The sequence below is a fragment of the Kwoniella botswanensis genome, chromosome 1 (assembly GCF_036426115.1).
Source record: "Kwoniella botswanensis chromosome 1, complete sequence".
Taxonomy (NCBI): Eukaryota; Fungi; Basidiomycota; class Tremellomycetes; order Tremellales; family Cryptococcaceae; genus Kwoniella; species Kwoniella botswanensis.
Genome location: NC_088599.1, coordinates 12,933,985 through 12,946,821, shown reverse-complemented (window position 1 = coordinate 12,946,821; position 12,837 = coordinate 12,933,985). Strand labels below are relative to the sequence as shown.

Below are 12,837 nucleotides of genomic sequence, written 5' to 3'. Positions count from 1 at the left end.
CACTAAAGTTCAATCCCATAGTTCTTTCTATACTCTTTGATATCCTCCAACTCCTTAGTGTATCCCCCTTTCTTCTCAAGGTACGCAATGATATCCTGTAAATTCAAGATAGGTTCAATCGGAACGCCAAATTCCTCTTCAACCTCTTGGACCGTCGACTTGTCTCCTGTACCTCTCTCTTGTCGATCAACAAGTTGTACTACCCCAACGAGGGTGGCTTCAGGTTGAGATTTGATTATTTCGATGGCTTCTCTTATGGCTGTACCTCTAGTGAGGACATCGTCGATGATGACGATTCGACCTTTGAGTGGGGATCCGACGAGAACACCTCCTTCGCCGTGCTGTGGATGGTGATATACGGTTTAATCGATTGAATGATAAGTCATATGGAATGGGTGGAATGGAAAAGATAACAGTGATTTTGAATGAGTTCATTGGATGTTAGTGATATCGAATAAGTGGAGTAAGAAGAAACAGATGATCAGTACTATCATTCGCTTGATAGTGGTTGAAAGATAAACCCACATCCTTCTTCTCCTTCCTATTGTATGCAAATCCTACTTCCCTTCCTGCTCTACTCAAATCCACCGCTGTGATAGCAGCCAGCGCAATCCCCTTATATGCCGGACCGAACAACACGTCGAATTCGGGTATACGTGATGAAGTGAGGATCTTGGCGTATGCTTTGGATGTGGAAGAGAGGAGGGATCCAGTGTAGAGGAGACCGGCGTTAAAGAAGTATGGTGATTTTCTGTGTCGACGAAGTGATACCAATTGGACATTTGGTCATATAGCATATGAAGCAGATATCCAGTTGAGTAAGTTTGAATGATGAGAAAAAATGGATCATTGAATCATGACAATAAACGTACATCAGCTCAAATGATCCATTTGGAACCAGTAAGATAGATAACTCACCTTCCCGATTTCAAAGTGAACTCTCCAAATAACAATACCCCATGCTCGATAGCGGCTTCGATGAATGCTATTTTTTCTTGGTTGAGTTCCCTTGCGGCTGACATTGTGATTCGGGGGTTAATCGATTGATCATTGTGAAAGGGAGAGGAGAAGAGAGAAGGAGAAAAAGAGAAGAGGAAAGAAGAAGAAAGAAATGGGATTTCATACATGGAGAAGGGAAAATCGTTATCTCTCGATCGAATCGTCCCTCCACTCGTGATTCACTCTCAGATAATGTAGGAGGATGTCACAACAAGAATCAATGCATTGATATAGCTACAATAATGACATTTCCTACAGTATATATATATATGCACAAGATGAAATGGAAGTATGAGAGCAACGCAAAACATATATACAAGGATCCAAATCCGATATATCGCAAGAAGCAACAAGCAGAGAGCAGAGCCAAAAAACAGCTTCACACACCCTACGCATGGCCACCCATCATCCTACCCCAATTACCCAATTCCGGACCCAACACATTCGCTCCCTCACCTTTGAACCAACCTACGATCTCGTGTGGCGAAAGTGTACATCTGACTTTCTGGAATTGCGGTTTCAGCGAGGCATTACTTGCTGGTACCAGTAACGATATTCTCAGTAAATGGTCAAACGCCTATGTCCCCATTGCCATTCGCAATTAGCACTGTTATCAACTCGTCATGAGATCGATTTGTAATTCGTAAGTCGTAAACAGACGGATCAACTTACATTCCTCAAAACACCAATTGGCCATCTCACTTTCCCACTTCCCACCAACTTCGTCCTCGAAAACCTCAAATACTCTTCTTCGACTTGAGCGAAATTGAATTCTTCTTTACCAGCATACGAGAGGTGTTTCGTGATGATCAATACACCCAGAGCAGGGTGAGGTAATCCTACAGCAATACCAGACCAAATCAACTCGTTTATTCGTATCCGTATAGAACACTAGTTACAGAAGTAGGCCTGCCTACCTTTCAACTTGTTCAGTTGCAAGCCCCATCCTGCACCTTCGATCTGAGAAATCACACTATCCGCTAATTCCTGAATGGACATGAAATCGATTTTAGATGAAAGTACGCTAAGTACAGGTAAAATCTACCATGAACCCCAATCCATCAGCTAAAACGGTCACCCAGACCAAATACACAGCTGGGCATAAACTTACAAATGGTCTATATAAATTCCTAACATCCGTTGTCAGACCAGTTAATCTATCTAAATTCCTTTTTATCCTATCCACTTTCAACAACATCTATATCATCCAATCATCCAGTAGTCAGCATTTATTCCATTGGTTCATCAACTGAAACCAGGGTATGAATACCCTTACCCACCTGTATAGCGAATTGCCAATCCCCTTTCCATCTATCCTCCTCATTCTCTTTCCCTTTAGAAGGTATCAATGAGTCCATCAGGAGCGCGTTCCAACCTATGCCGTCAGAGGAGATCGGAGATGGTATACGGAAAGTACGATGGGAGAATCGAGATTTAACTCGTTTTTCAAGTAACAGTAAAGTATCCTGTCAAAAGTCACTGTTAATGCCCTTTCAACACGTCGTAATAACCGTTGACGTACAATTCGAGTCGTTATACCCAGCACCGCTACACCTCTCCCTGTACTCTCCACTGGACCAGTCTTGATACTCTGAACGACGTCCACTGAATAAAAATACACTTGTTAGCTGCGCTATGACTAGACATGATCGCTCAGCTCACACAAGCAATATAGCAACGCCTGTCTGGCATGCTCAGTGAACAGATCAAATTCCTCTATTACAATGATGATCGCCCTTGGAGATGGTTGGGTAAGAAGTGCAAGTAAATGCGAAGGTAGAGTCGTAGGCGCGTATTCCTATTACACAGATCCACAAACATCACCTTGTCAGTCCAACCACCATACTCAGCCGTACGAGACAGACATACCTCGTCATTTCCTTCCTCCTCTACCTCCTCTTCTTCATTCTCCACTTTCTTTCCCTCGGCTTGAGCAATCTGTCTACCCATCTCTCTAATCGCCAGCCGATCGTTCGTCTGTGCCAGCCCAGAGAGTCGTACAGTTATCGGAGAGGTCTTTGAGGTTGACAGGAGAAGATTTAACGCTCGAGCAACAGTCTACCCACATACTCATCAGCTGATCATCCCGAGCTTGGAACAGAATTTTCCAGCTTACTCTCGTTTTGCCTACTCCTCTTGGACCGACAACCAATGCGCTATTCCCTTCGCCTCTCTCCACCGTCCCTTTCAGTAAATTCACAATCCCATTTAACGCTTCGTTCTTCTCCTCATTAACGAATGGTGGTGGGTTCGTAGATGTACCTTGTGAAGTCAATGTAGCAAGTACATTCCTCAAATATATTTGAGCTGATTTGGGTAGTTGTTCTATCTGTTTATTCGATTTTCGCTCTTCATCATCTACCATCATTATATCAGGATCTTCTTTTTCTTGTAAATCGTTTCGGATTTCCACATCAGGTATAATAGGAGCTTGTATACCTAACGGGTTCACTTCGTCCCTTTGATAGATGATACCACCATATTCATCCAGTTCTTCACTATCTCTCGAAGGGGTCACATCATGACCCACTACCCGACCTGATCTAGTTAATTTCGGAGCCGAAGCTTCACCTTTATAATTGAAGTTCCTAGCTTCTCTTTGTCGCTTCAATGCCTCGTTGGCCAGGAACGTCTCCCTACTTATTTCTTCTCTAGTCTTGGTTTTGGACTGGGGCGACTCAAATATCTCATCATCGAATGTTAACGCCTTAGCAACACTTGAACCGGGTTTAGCAGGCGATGATATCCTAGGTCTCTTTCTACTTGAGCCATTCTGGGTTTGAGCAGAAGGGGGTGTAGGGAGTGGTTTGTGTAGACTTGATGCTAGTGTTGGTGTGTCCTTGAGTTTCGGTGTAGAGCTCTTGTTGAGGGAAGGTGTGGATATAGATGTAGATTTCTTGTTAGGTGTGGTGGTTGATCCAGTTATAGAACCGATTGATCTGGATTTGATCTTACCATTAGGAGTAGGACTGGCTCTTGCTCCCGATACGGAAGGTGTCTTTGGTCCCTTAGACGTCTTCTTAGCTGTAGTATCTACGTCTTCTACCTGCTTCCTCTTCCGTGGTGTGACGATTTCGACTACAGGTTCCTTCCTCTTCTTGGGAGTGGAGGCGACAGCGTATTTGGGTGAAGTGCGAGCTACGACTATACATTCTCCTATCTCCTCGTTGTCGTCAAAGTCATCAGTGAGAGCTAGTGGATCTGGCGAGTGGGATTCCCGGGTGACCATGGTGATCAGTGAGGATCTATGTGGCCATGAATGACGTCGCAATGGCAAGAACAGATCCAAATAATCTCTGGTTTGCGGTTCAAGGTGGACTCGAAGCTGAAGAAGATTGTAAGCTTGAGCTCGACGCGTCCGTTCAGGCACTGAATCATCGCAATAGGCGCCCAAACTGGATGAGTTGGCAAGCCTAACCTCAACCAAGTAGTCATGTCTCGGAGCTTCATCCTAACCTACATCTTACATCTCTTCATCTCTTCCACTCATCACCCTCATTGTCGATCTCACTCTATCACCCTACGACACCACAATCGCATAAACCAAGATGGATCTCGACAAATCACTCGACGAAATAGTCGCTGAAAAGCGAAAGACTGCTCCCTCTTCTCAAAATCAAGGACAACAGAGAAGAGCACCAAGAGTGAGCAGCGGGAACGAAAGGAGATCGAATAATTCACCTTATTCTGTGAGTTAGCCCTTCTCTGCTTTGAATCAAGCAATCAAGCTGATGCAACGTCTTGATGTCTGAACGTAATTATAGAGACCACCACCCAGATCTACAGATGAGAAATGGGTACATGACGCATACCAAGGGCCTAAATCCGGTAATGGTAACGATCGACGCGGCGATAGGACAAATACAGCTAGTTTGACTGGTACAGGTGCCGGATTTACGGGAATTTCAACTAGGATCGAAGTTGTTGGATTACATTATGAAGTTACTCCTGCAGATCTAAAGGTAAGCCTACCGCCCGTCCTGGACTACCATTCAGTTGAGGCAGAAAGTCAAGCTTATCGTTCTACATTGTGTGATATATTTCATAGGGGATCTTCTCACAAGCTGGTACTTTGGTTCAAGGACCTACTATACGTGTAAGCGATTAACCTCCATCTGTCATTCATCACAATCACCACACTCCGTGCAGAAGAAAGATCCGGAAAGAGACTGGACTCTGCATTCGGATTCGACACGTTCTTTTCGGATGCGGCGATCTAGGTCGGATGCTGGATTTCGTTTCCCGTGTCAGCAGGATCAGTCGGACAGGCGACTCGATATGTGATAACAATATGAAGGGATAGAAAATAATGCTTATGCCCCGCCTTGTTCTATTCCCTTATTTGGTAAGCTCCCCCCACCATCTCCTGTTCGACTTGAGGCATGTAAGCTTATCATTTATTGTTGCATTTACAGATGCTTTTTTTCCTATCGGCAAAACACCGCATCAAATAGTACGATAGATCAGGTCGATCGAAAGGTGAAGCTACGATGGAATTCGCTTCTCCTCAACAAGCTAAGATCGCTATTAACAAATTCGACGGAGCCATGACGAAAGGTAAGTTATAATCTACACTACTCGGATCATCATCAACGTCATTCAATCAGTTCCCTTTCCCTTTTCCATCTACCTTCAAATTACATGTCTACTTCTCATATCACATCATCGATGCTGACCGTGCCATATCCATACTAGGTCAAACAATCTCTATCCGTCTCCTCCCACCAATCGTAGCCAAACCCCGACCCGGTCCAGGCGGTCCAGGCTCAGCTGGACAAGCTAACGCAGGTGGTCAATCGTTACTATCGAGAATTCAAGGTGGCGGTGTTGCTAACCCACCTGCGGGTGGAAGAGGTGGAAGAGGAGGTAGAGGAGGGTAAGTCCAGCTGTTTTTTTTTCTCTGAGCCAGACAGGGACAAGCATGCAAGCTGATGAATCCTTGATTGATTGATAGTCCTCAAAGAGGTCGAGGTGGTGCAGGTGGTAGGGGTGGTAAGAGAGCAGGTGGCGGACCTAAATCCGAAGGTGATTTAGATAAAGAGTTGGATAGTTTCATGAATAACTCGGTAAGCTCATCGTCATATACCCATACAACGCATTTAGCTGATGTTTTGGTGTTTGTTCATAATTAGACGAACGGTGGTGGAGATGTAGACATGGCTTAAGATGTGTTTTCTTATCTAAATTGCGATATTACTCAATACACTCATATGTAACAACTCTTTCCTGCTGTCAACTTGATTCTACCGATGCCAATTTGCTTGTCTAATCTGAAGAAACTTTGCAATGCACGCACTGAGTGGAGGGGTTGAGCCATGACTTGCTTATCATACCTATCATCCTGCAATTCGGACGAATAATGTCTACTCCTCCGAGCGTATATGCATTGCATGGTATTGAGTATAATGTGATCTAAGCATCTTGACAAATTGATTGAGTTATACTGATATATACAGATAAAGATGTTGAATATGATATATACAAATCAAAATGCTACTATATGTACAGTACATCTATAATGGAATCTTTTATTGACTGACGAAAGAAAGGCATGAACAGAACGGTCATTGGAAAGAGTGTGAATGCAAATCTGGATTTTTCAACTAAACAGGACTCCTAGCTCTTCCTCTCAATCCTGCATTCTGTCCTTTCTCCCCACTCAGTCCCGCCAAGGAATTCCTGACTTCCTCTAAACCTTTCGTAGCCAATTCGTCTGCTCCAATACCGACTCGTCCGAGGGTATCATTATTCTTGACGAAGATCCATTCGTCAGGGAGTGAGAAAGGTCGGGCTGTAATAGCTGCTAATTCCTCTCGGATGATATTGTTCGTGAAGAAGTCCTATCATAAGAGTCGGATATAAATCAGTTCAGCAAAAAGACTTCTCTTCCACGTGATTCACAATGAGAATGGAGGAGACTCACCAGATTTAAATCATTTTTATCGTACCCGAATGGATTTTCGATTTCCGAACCTATCTCAGCGAAACCCAACACGATATAAGATGTAATCTGAGATGCAGTGTCATTGAATCGAATTGAGCATCAGCTTATATACCTAAGGCCAGCCCCTTTTCGTGTTCTTTCCGGGATGCGAATAAACTCACCACCACAGCAGGAATCGTTATCCAACCAAATCCAGCACCGTACAGTTGAAACGGTAGGACCAAGCAGTATATCCAGGTGACTTCCCAAATATGAGCGTTGTATGACCATGGGATAGGGGTGGTCCTAAAAATTCAGCCTGATGAATTAGTTCCATCGCTTACAACTTACATTGCTCTTTATACATTAGAGGTGGGATTAGATGAGCACAGGCTCAAGCTTAAAACTCACAGAATTCGCTCCAAGTTACTCAACGCCTCAGCCATAGACAACTGAGCAGCCAACAAAGCATTCGTCGTAGGTACGTCAATCGTCTTTCTCTTTTGTAAATTGGCTATCCAGGAAGACATAAACATTGTAATTTCCAATGGAACATTCTGACCAACTCCTCCAGATGATTTAGCGGTTTTCATTCTTTCTCTCATCGCTGCCCTACCAGCAGCCTTATACCTCTGTCGTCTAGTCACGAGGAACTTAAAGGGGAAGGTTTCAGAGAATCTGAATTTTGGTGGATCCCTTGCAGGATGTAATGCAGGTCTAGCGATGATCCTTGGGCTCGGACCGGATTGACTAGCGTCAGAAGGTGAAGGCGAAGATAACGTTTTGAGCTCGGTACCTGAATTGACGGTTATGGAAGATGAATGATGATGTTTTCCTGGAAATTTTCCAGTAGCGATATTTGCATCCTCGGATGAAGGGATACCGGATGGTAAGTGAAGTGAGGGGATGAATTTGACTAGGTCATAAAGATCTTCGTATAGGCTGTGTACAAATCAGTGTCAGTATTATTGAATCTATCAGATCAAACAACATTGTTTTTACTTGTCTGTAACTAAAATTGGGGTTCTGAACAGACGAATAAAGCAAAACCCACATTCCCTCTTCACCTCTCAAGTAATGCTTTACAGCTACTGCAAATGCAAGACCCATCCTAACCAACGTAGCTTTCTCAATAACCGCTCGAGTCTCTTCGACAGCTCGAAGTTGGGGATCTTCAGGCGGTGTGGCTCGTATAGCATCTGGGCCTACAAGTGACAAGAGGCAAAGAAGCGATGATTTTCGATGAGCTTGAAATGAATAATTTACAGAGCCGTAGTACAAGCTTACAATGAATCCATACGATTCTAGCCCAAGTCCTATTGGCTTGAATGATTTGTGTCCATAATTTACGCCCTTCTGCATATTGACCGTAGGCTGAGGAGGTACTGCAATGTACATCATGGAATTAGAGATGATCACTAATTGCAGAGAAGAATGGTGTGTACTTACCGATAACTTAATGTCAAACCCAACAACACACCTATCAATTTAAAGGTCAGTGTAATTGAAATTACTTCACTTCGTTTGTAGACAAGTAAAGGGTTATCTGACTCACCTAAAGCAGTTAACAAAGTTGATGGAACGGTCATATCTGCTTTAGTCTGCTGATTAATCACCACGATTGCTGCTGACCATCCACCGATAAATAGCAATGAAGGCCATACTCGGAATACTGCAGTTGCAGTTAACGCTTGGAACAATAGTATCGCGGATTTGTGAGGTCGATGACCTAGAAGATCGAGGTCAGGATTGGAGATGAAATGATCGTCTACTGGTGTATGTGACATAACGATACGTCTGAGATGCAGAAGGAAGATAAAAGAGTGTGATTTGTGATGAAACTGTCTTCGTAGATAGTAGATGAGAAGTTATATAGCTTGATGGAGCCAAAGTACAATTGCCAGAATCTATCTTGCCATCCAGCTAGATGGTCTGAGTATGAGTGGGAATGTGAAAGTGAACAAGGGAGATTGGATGAGTACTTTTTGGGGTTTTTTTCTAGTATGAAAGGATGTCTGTTTTATATACACTTGGCAACTAGTCCACTAGTCGAGATTAGCTCTTTGGTTCGGTGAGAGTGAGTGTTATTGTGTTCTTCTAGGCGGATGTTTCATCATGTCGTAGTACGAGTACATGAATGTCCTTGTATGGCTCGTGAACAGTAGTCTAGAATATCGAGATAAGATGTGAAAGTGGAAAAGAGTGATCCGTTAGGGCACGGTCGATCGAATAAGTTTAAGGGGATTGGCGATCAGTGCGTTTCAGGTTTGGTTCCTTCTACCACGTGGCGTTTCATCCTTCTTGACATCACCGGCGGTAAAGTGAGGATGAGCGCGGTTGACTTTACTCTGACAACCATGATGAAATGTCTACTCAATGTCTTCTTCCTCTTCCTTTCCCTCACGACGGGGGACTATGAGCTACTGAATAGCATTCTATCACTAGAGTCAGGCGAGAGCATAGATCTATTGCAGTCTGAACCCCATCGACGTCATACCATGCCTATTCAAACATTAGCTCAACAATTCAAGGAGTCGTTAGAAAGGCATAAACAAGATCCGTGAGTTGATCTAATCCTTATCTCCCCTAGCCAAACCGCTGAAATCAGTCTAACATTGTGCAACGAATCTGAATTAGGGGTCGCTCAGAGACGCCAGTATCGTTGTACGACAAACGAAGGAACTTCTCATACAATGCCAAGTATAACAGGGTACCACCCAATGCACAAGGAAGGAAGTTGTATCAGGAGATGCAAGCTAAGAGGGAGAAGGAAAGGGGTGTTAAGGAGCAGACTATCAAAGAGAAGTTCGGGATCAGTATGAAAGATGTTGAAAGTACGAAGAAGAATGATATCTGGAATAAGGATTATGTGCAGAGGAGACCTACTACGTTATCTTCCCAAGCTGTAAGTAGTCCACCATATACAACGATGCTATACTCCTTTCCCTCCACCCCTAACGGAGGTATGTTAGTTTCGGCCTTGGTGCTCATCGATATCATCCTTTCTTTCTTACAGACTAGACATACTCCATCCTGGCTCAAATTGGCGGCCGAAAAGAGCGATGTGACAGGCTTGATGGCTGCCTACGCAAGAAGACATGAAGTTGAATCGTCTAAGCCCCAGGAAGATAACTATATAAGTGAAGCTCGTAGGAGAGGTGATTCCTTCCATGGCTTACCACCTGCACCGACTCCAAGTCCTTTACCACAACAATCCCCGTATCACCAGTATCAGGAAAATAACATTGGATACGGAGCTTCTAACCAAACTCGAATCGACGTCCATCAAGGACAGCCAAATATTCTGCTTCACCCACCTCAGGCTTATCAGCAGCACCAATATCCGGAAAACCAACAGCTCCTTCATGTTCATCAACCGAAAGCTCATCCTACACTATCTCAGCACGATCCTGATCTTACCCAACAAAACTCCTTCTCGTTTCAACATCAATATCCCCTTTACAACAATGAACTCGTCTCGAATGATCAACGGTACTATATCGACCAAGGCACCGCTCGATATCCCGCTCTTCCTTCGATTTCTCCTCATTCTGGTACAGCGTCGAATATTCTTCCTCAGTCCTGGCAGAACGGGGAAAATAAAACCCTTCACTCCACTGAGTCCATCAGCTCTTTACAGCCATTCGATGGCTATACCCCAGATGCCACGTCGACCCCTCAACGCGACAATAGATTCTTGAAGGCACCACACTATCCTTCTTCCGGATCGACACATAGCCAACAACCGTTCTATCCAGAATCTGGAGGCTCTGCACTGGATCGTCGTCATGGTGCGATTCATTCTATACCTGATCCTCTTTACAAAGCACAGCAATATCCCACCACATCAATGAACATTCCGCAACATAATCCAATGTCCAATCAAGAGCAATATTCGCAGACATCATCCACCCAGCAGTCTCGCAATCCGCGACCAGACCGAACGGTTCTACTCAACGACAACCCATACTACCAGGCCTCTATCCTTACATCGAAGAATGGCGAGCATCAGGTCAGATTTAGATCTACACCCGAAGTTTTCTTCTTACCTCCCCAATCACATGCAGATCTTCCCGGCAACTTACAAGATGGATCAGGTATGACGCCAATTCCAAGTCAGCAGGTGCGACAGACCTATCAAGATATCCACTCTCGTCATTCAATTCCACTTCCTCATCCTCAGCCGAGTCCTGGGTGGACCGACAACACTGCGACAAGTTGGTATCAACCAGTATCGGGTCCACTTCCTGTTCACGAACAAGCTGCCAACATCGACTCTGCTCCGCCTGCTGGACTACAACAGGCTCATGAGGAAATCGTCAAGCTCAGAAAGGCGAAAAGGCAAAAGAAGTCATCTCAGTCCGGCAAAGCTCAGAGACTGAGTGCAAAAGTCGTGAACGATCTGGAGAGAATAGCAGATGAAACAGTCGATGAGCTCGATCTCCTTAGACGTGATATGCTGAGTCTGGACGATCAGCCTCAAGGTGTCATTTCGGTGGGTCTACTTTGAGTCGTATTATGGGAAGATGTCATAAGCTAATGGATGCTTAACGTTAAAATAGATGGCTTCCGATCATACCCATCTATCGGCTCATCCTTCATCCCCTCGAGAAAGATGCCTTCATCGATCTTCTCGCACACAGAACCATGGGTGGCGCCCAAACACCTACCACCCTCCCCATTCCCACCATGATGAATACTACACTGACGATACCGAGACGGGTACAGATGGTGATAGCTATACTTCTGACAACTTTCTATCATCAATGGAAGATGATGATGCTTATATCCCTTCTGCCCATTCTCACGGATCTCGAGGATATTCCCGTTCTCACCATTCTGACTCCTCCAGTCACTCGCAAAGGACGAAAAGAAGTTCCAAAAGAAGACGAACAACGTCAAAATACCACAGGAGAAAATATGGATCTCAACGACGTAAACGACCTAGATATACCCATTCTCCTTCTGGAAGGTACGAGAGGTTCGAAGATACTACTGAAGATAGCACGGATACTTCTGACCAGACTCATGAGAGGTATGATCCTGATGTTGATATTGATATTGACGAAGATATGGAAGTAGATCATCCACTTCCACAAAGACAGAAAGTACCTAAACCTGTTAAACCGCTTTCTGCTATTGCTAATACCGTTCGACTACCTCATACTACTAAATCCTCCAAGCCAAAACCTACTACAAGACGTCAGGCAAATGTGATTACTCAGGTTAGGAAGGCTCAGGTGCCCATTACTAACGCAACAAGAAGAAAGAGAAACATCAGGATACCATCACCTGCGCAAACAGTTTTAGGCGAAGATATCGAAGAGTTTTCTGACGACCAAGATGAAGAACAAGATGATGACGAAGTAATCCAAGATGATACCGATGAGATACAAACTAATAAAGTGAAAGCTAGAGGTAGATGGTTGAGAGATTATGAGGAACGAGATAGGTTATCCACGGTCGAAGAGGAGAACGAAGAGCAGGAGGATAAGACTGAGGCACATGGTGGTGATAGTCATAGGGAGCATGATGGTGTTCAACTCGATGAGAGGACTGAAGAAGATAAGTTCTGGGGAGAAGGAGGTGATTTAGGGTTTAAGATCTGGAGAGATGGTTATTGAGTAGGGGTATGTGCCAGTACGATATGAGGTAGGTAGTGGCAGAGGGGAAAAGTCATGACGATGGAGTATGTGTATACTACGTGATGTTACAGGTGTTTTCGAAATATAACGTGTAGTTGATTGATATAGTTGTAAAGATGATCAGGGTACATATTTAATGTTTTAATGCATATATCATGATACTATTTACTATAATATACTATGAGTGTTTGACTAGTACAGAATACCTTTGAAAGATGACATAACTTATGGTAGAATAACATAAGATACGAATATGCTCTTCTTCGAGCT

At 44.0% G+C, this 12,837-nt stretch overlaps 5 protein-coding genes across 5 annotated transcripts; 2 read left to right on the top strand and 3 right to left on the bottom strand.

Annotated features, from left to right (window-relative positions):
* Positions 1-2: 2 nt before the first annotated feature.
* Positions 3-1,022, bottom strand: L199_004891 (orotate phosphoribosyltransferase; the record flags this gene model as incomplete). The annotated part of the gene is made up of 3 exons (XM_064890608.1): positions 3-341; positions 526-751; positions 919-1,022. 3 exons carry the CDS (start codon positions 1,020-1,022, stop codon positions 3-5), a joined length of 669 nt encoding a protein of 222 aa, XP_064746680.1.
* Positions 1,023-1,387: 365 nt separating this feature from the next.
* On the bottom strand, positions 1,388-4,228 carry L199_004890 (uncharacterized protein; the record flags this gene model as incomplete). The annotated part of the gene is made up of 9 exons (XM_064890607.1): positions 1,388-1,576; positions 1,672-1,838; positions 1,917-2,040; positions 2,111-2,197; positions 2,280-2,465; positions 2,522-2,604; positions 2,662-2,797; positions 2,869-3,057; positions 3,116-4,228. The coding sequence occupies 9 exons, from the start codon at positions 4,226-4,228 to the stop codon at positions 1,388-1,390; spliced, it is 2,274 nt and encodes a 757-aa protein (XP_064746679.1).
* Positions 4,229-4,547: 319 nt separating this feature from the next.
* Positions 4,548-6,164, top strand: L199_004889 (uncharacterized protein; the record flags this gene model as incomplete). The annotated part of the gene is made up of 7 exons (XM_064890606.1): positions 4,548-4,688; positions 4,764-4,961; positions 5,048-5,095; positions 5,454-5,556; positions 5,695-5,875; positions 5,954-6,065; positions 6,132-6,164. 7 exons carry the CDS (start codon positions 4,548-4,550, stop codon positions 6,162-6,164), a joined length of 816 nt encoding a protein of 271 aa, XP_064746678.1.
* A 438-nt stretch (positions 6,165-6,602) lies between these two features.
* Positions 6,603-8,709, bottom strand: L199_004888 (uncharacterized protein; the record flags this gene model as incomplete). Its single annotated transcript, XM_064890605.1, has 8 exons — positions 6,603-6,839; positions 6,923-7,009; positions 7,105-7,228; positions 7,334-7,864; positions 7,977-8,127; positions 8,210-8,307; positions 8,372-8,402; positions 8,478-8,709. The coding sequence occupies 8 exons, from the start codon at positions 8,707-8,709 to the stop codon at positions 6,603-6,605; spliced, it is 1,491 nt and encodes a 496-aa protein (XP_064746677.1).
* A 711-nt stretch (positions 8,710-9,420) lies between these two features.
* On the top strand, positions 9,421-12,546 carry L199_004887 (uncharacterized protein; the record flags this gene model as incomplete). The annotated part of the gene is made up of 4 exons (XM_064890604.1): positions 9,421-9,482; positions 9,560-9,827; positions 9,939-11,417; positions 11,485-12,546. 4 exons carry the CDS (start codon positions 9,421-9,423, stop codon positions 12,544-12,546), a joined length of 2,871 nt encoding a protein of 956 aa, XP_064746676.1.
* Between the last annotated feature and the right edge of the window lie 291 nt (positions 12,547-12,837).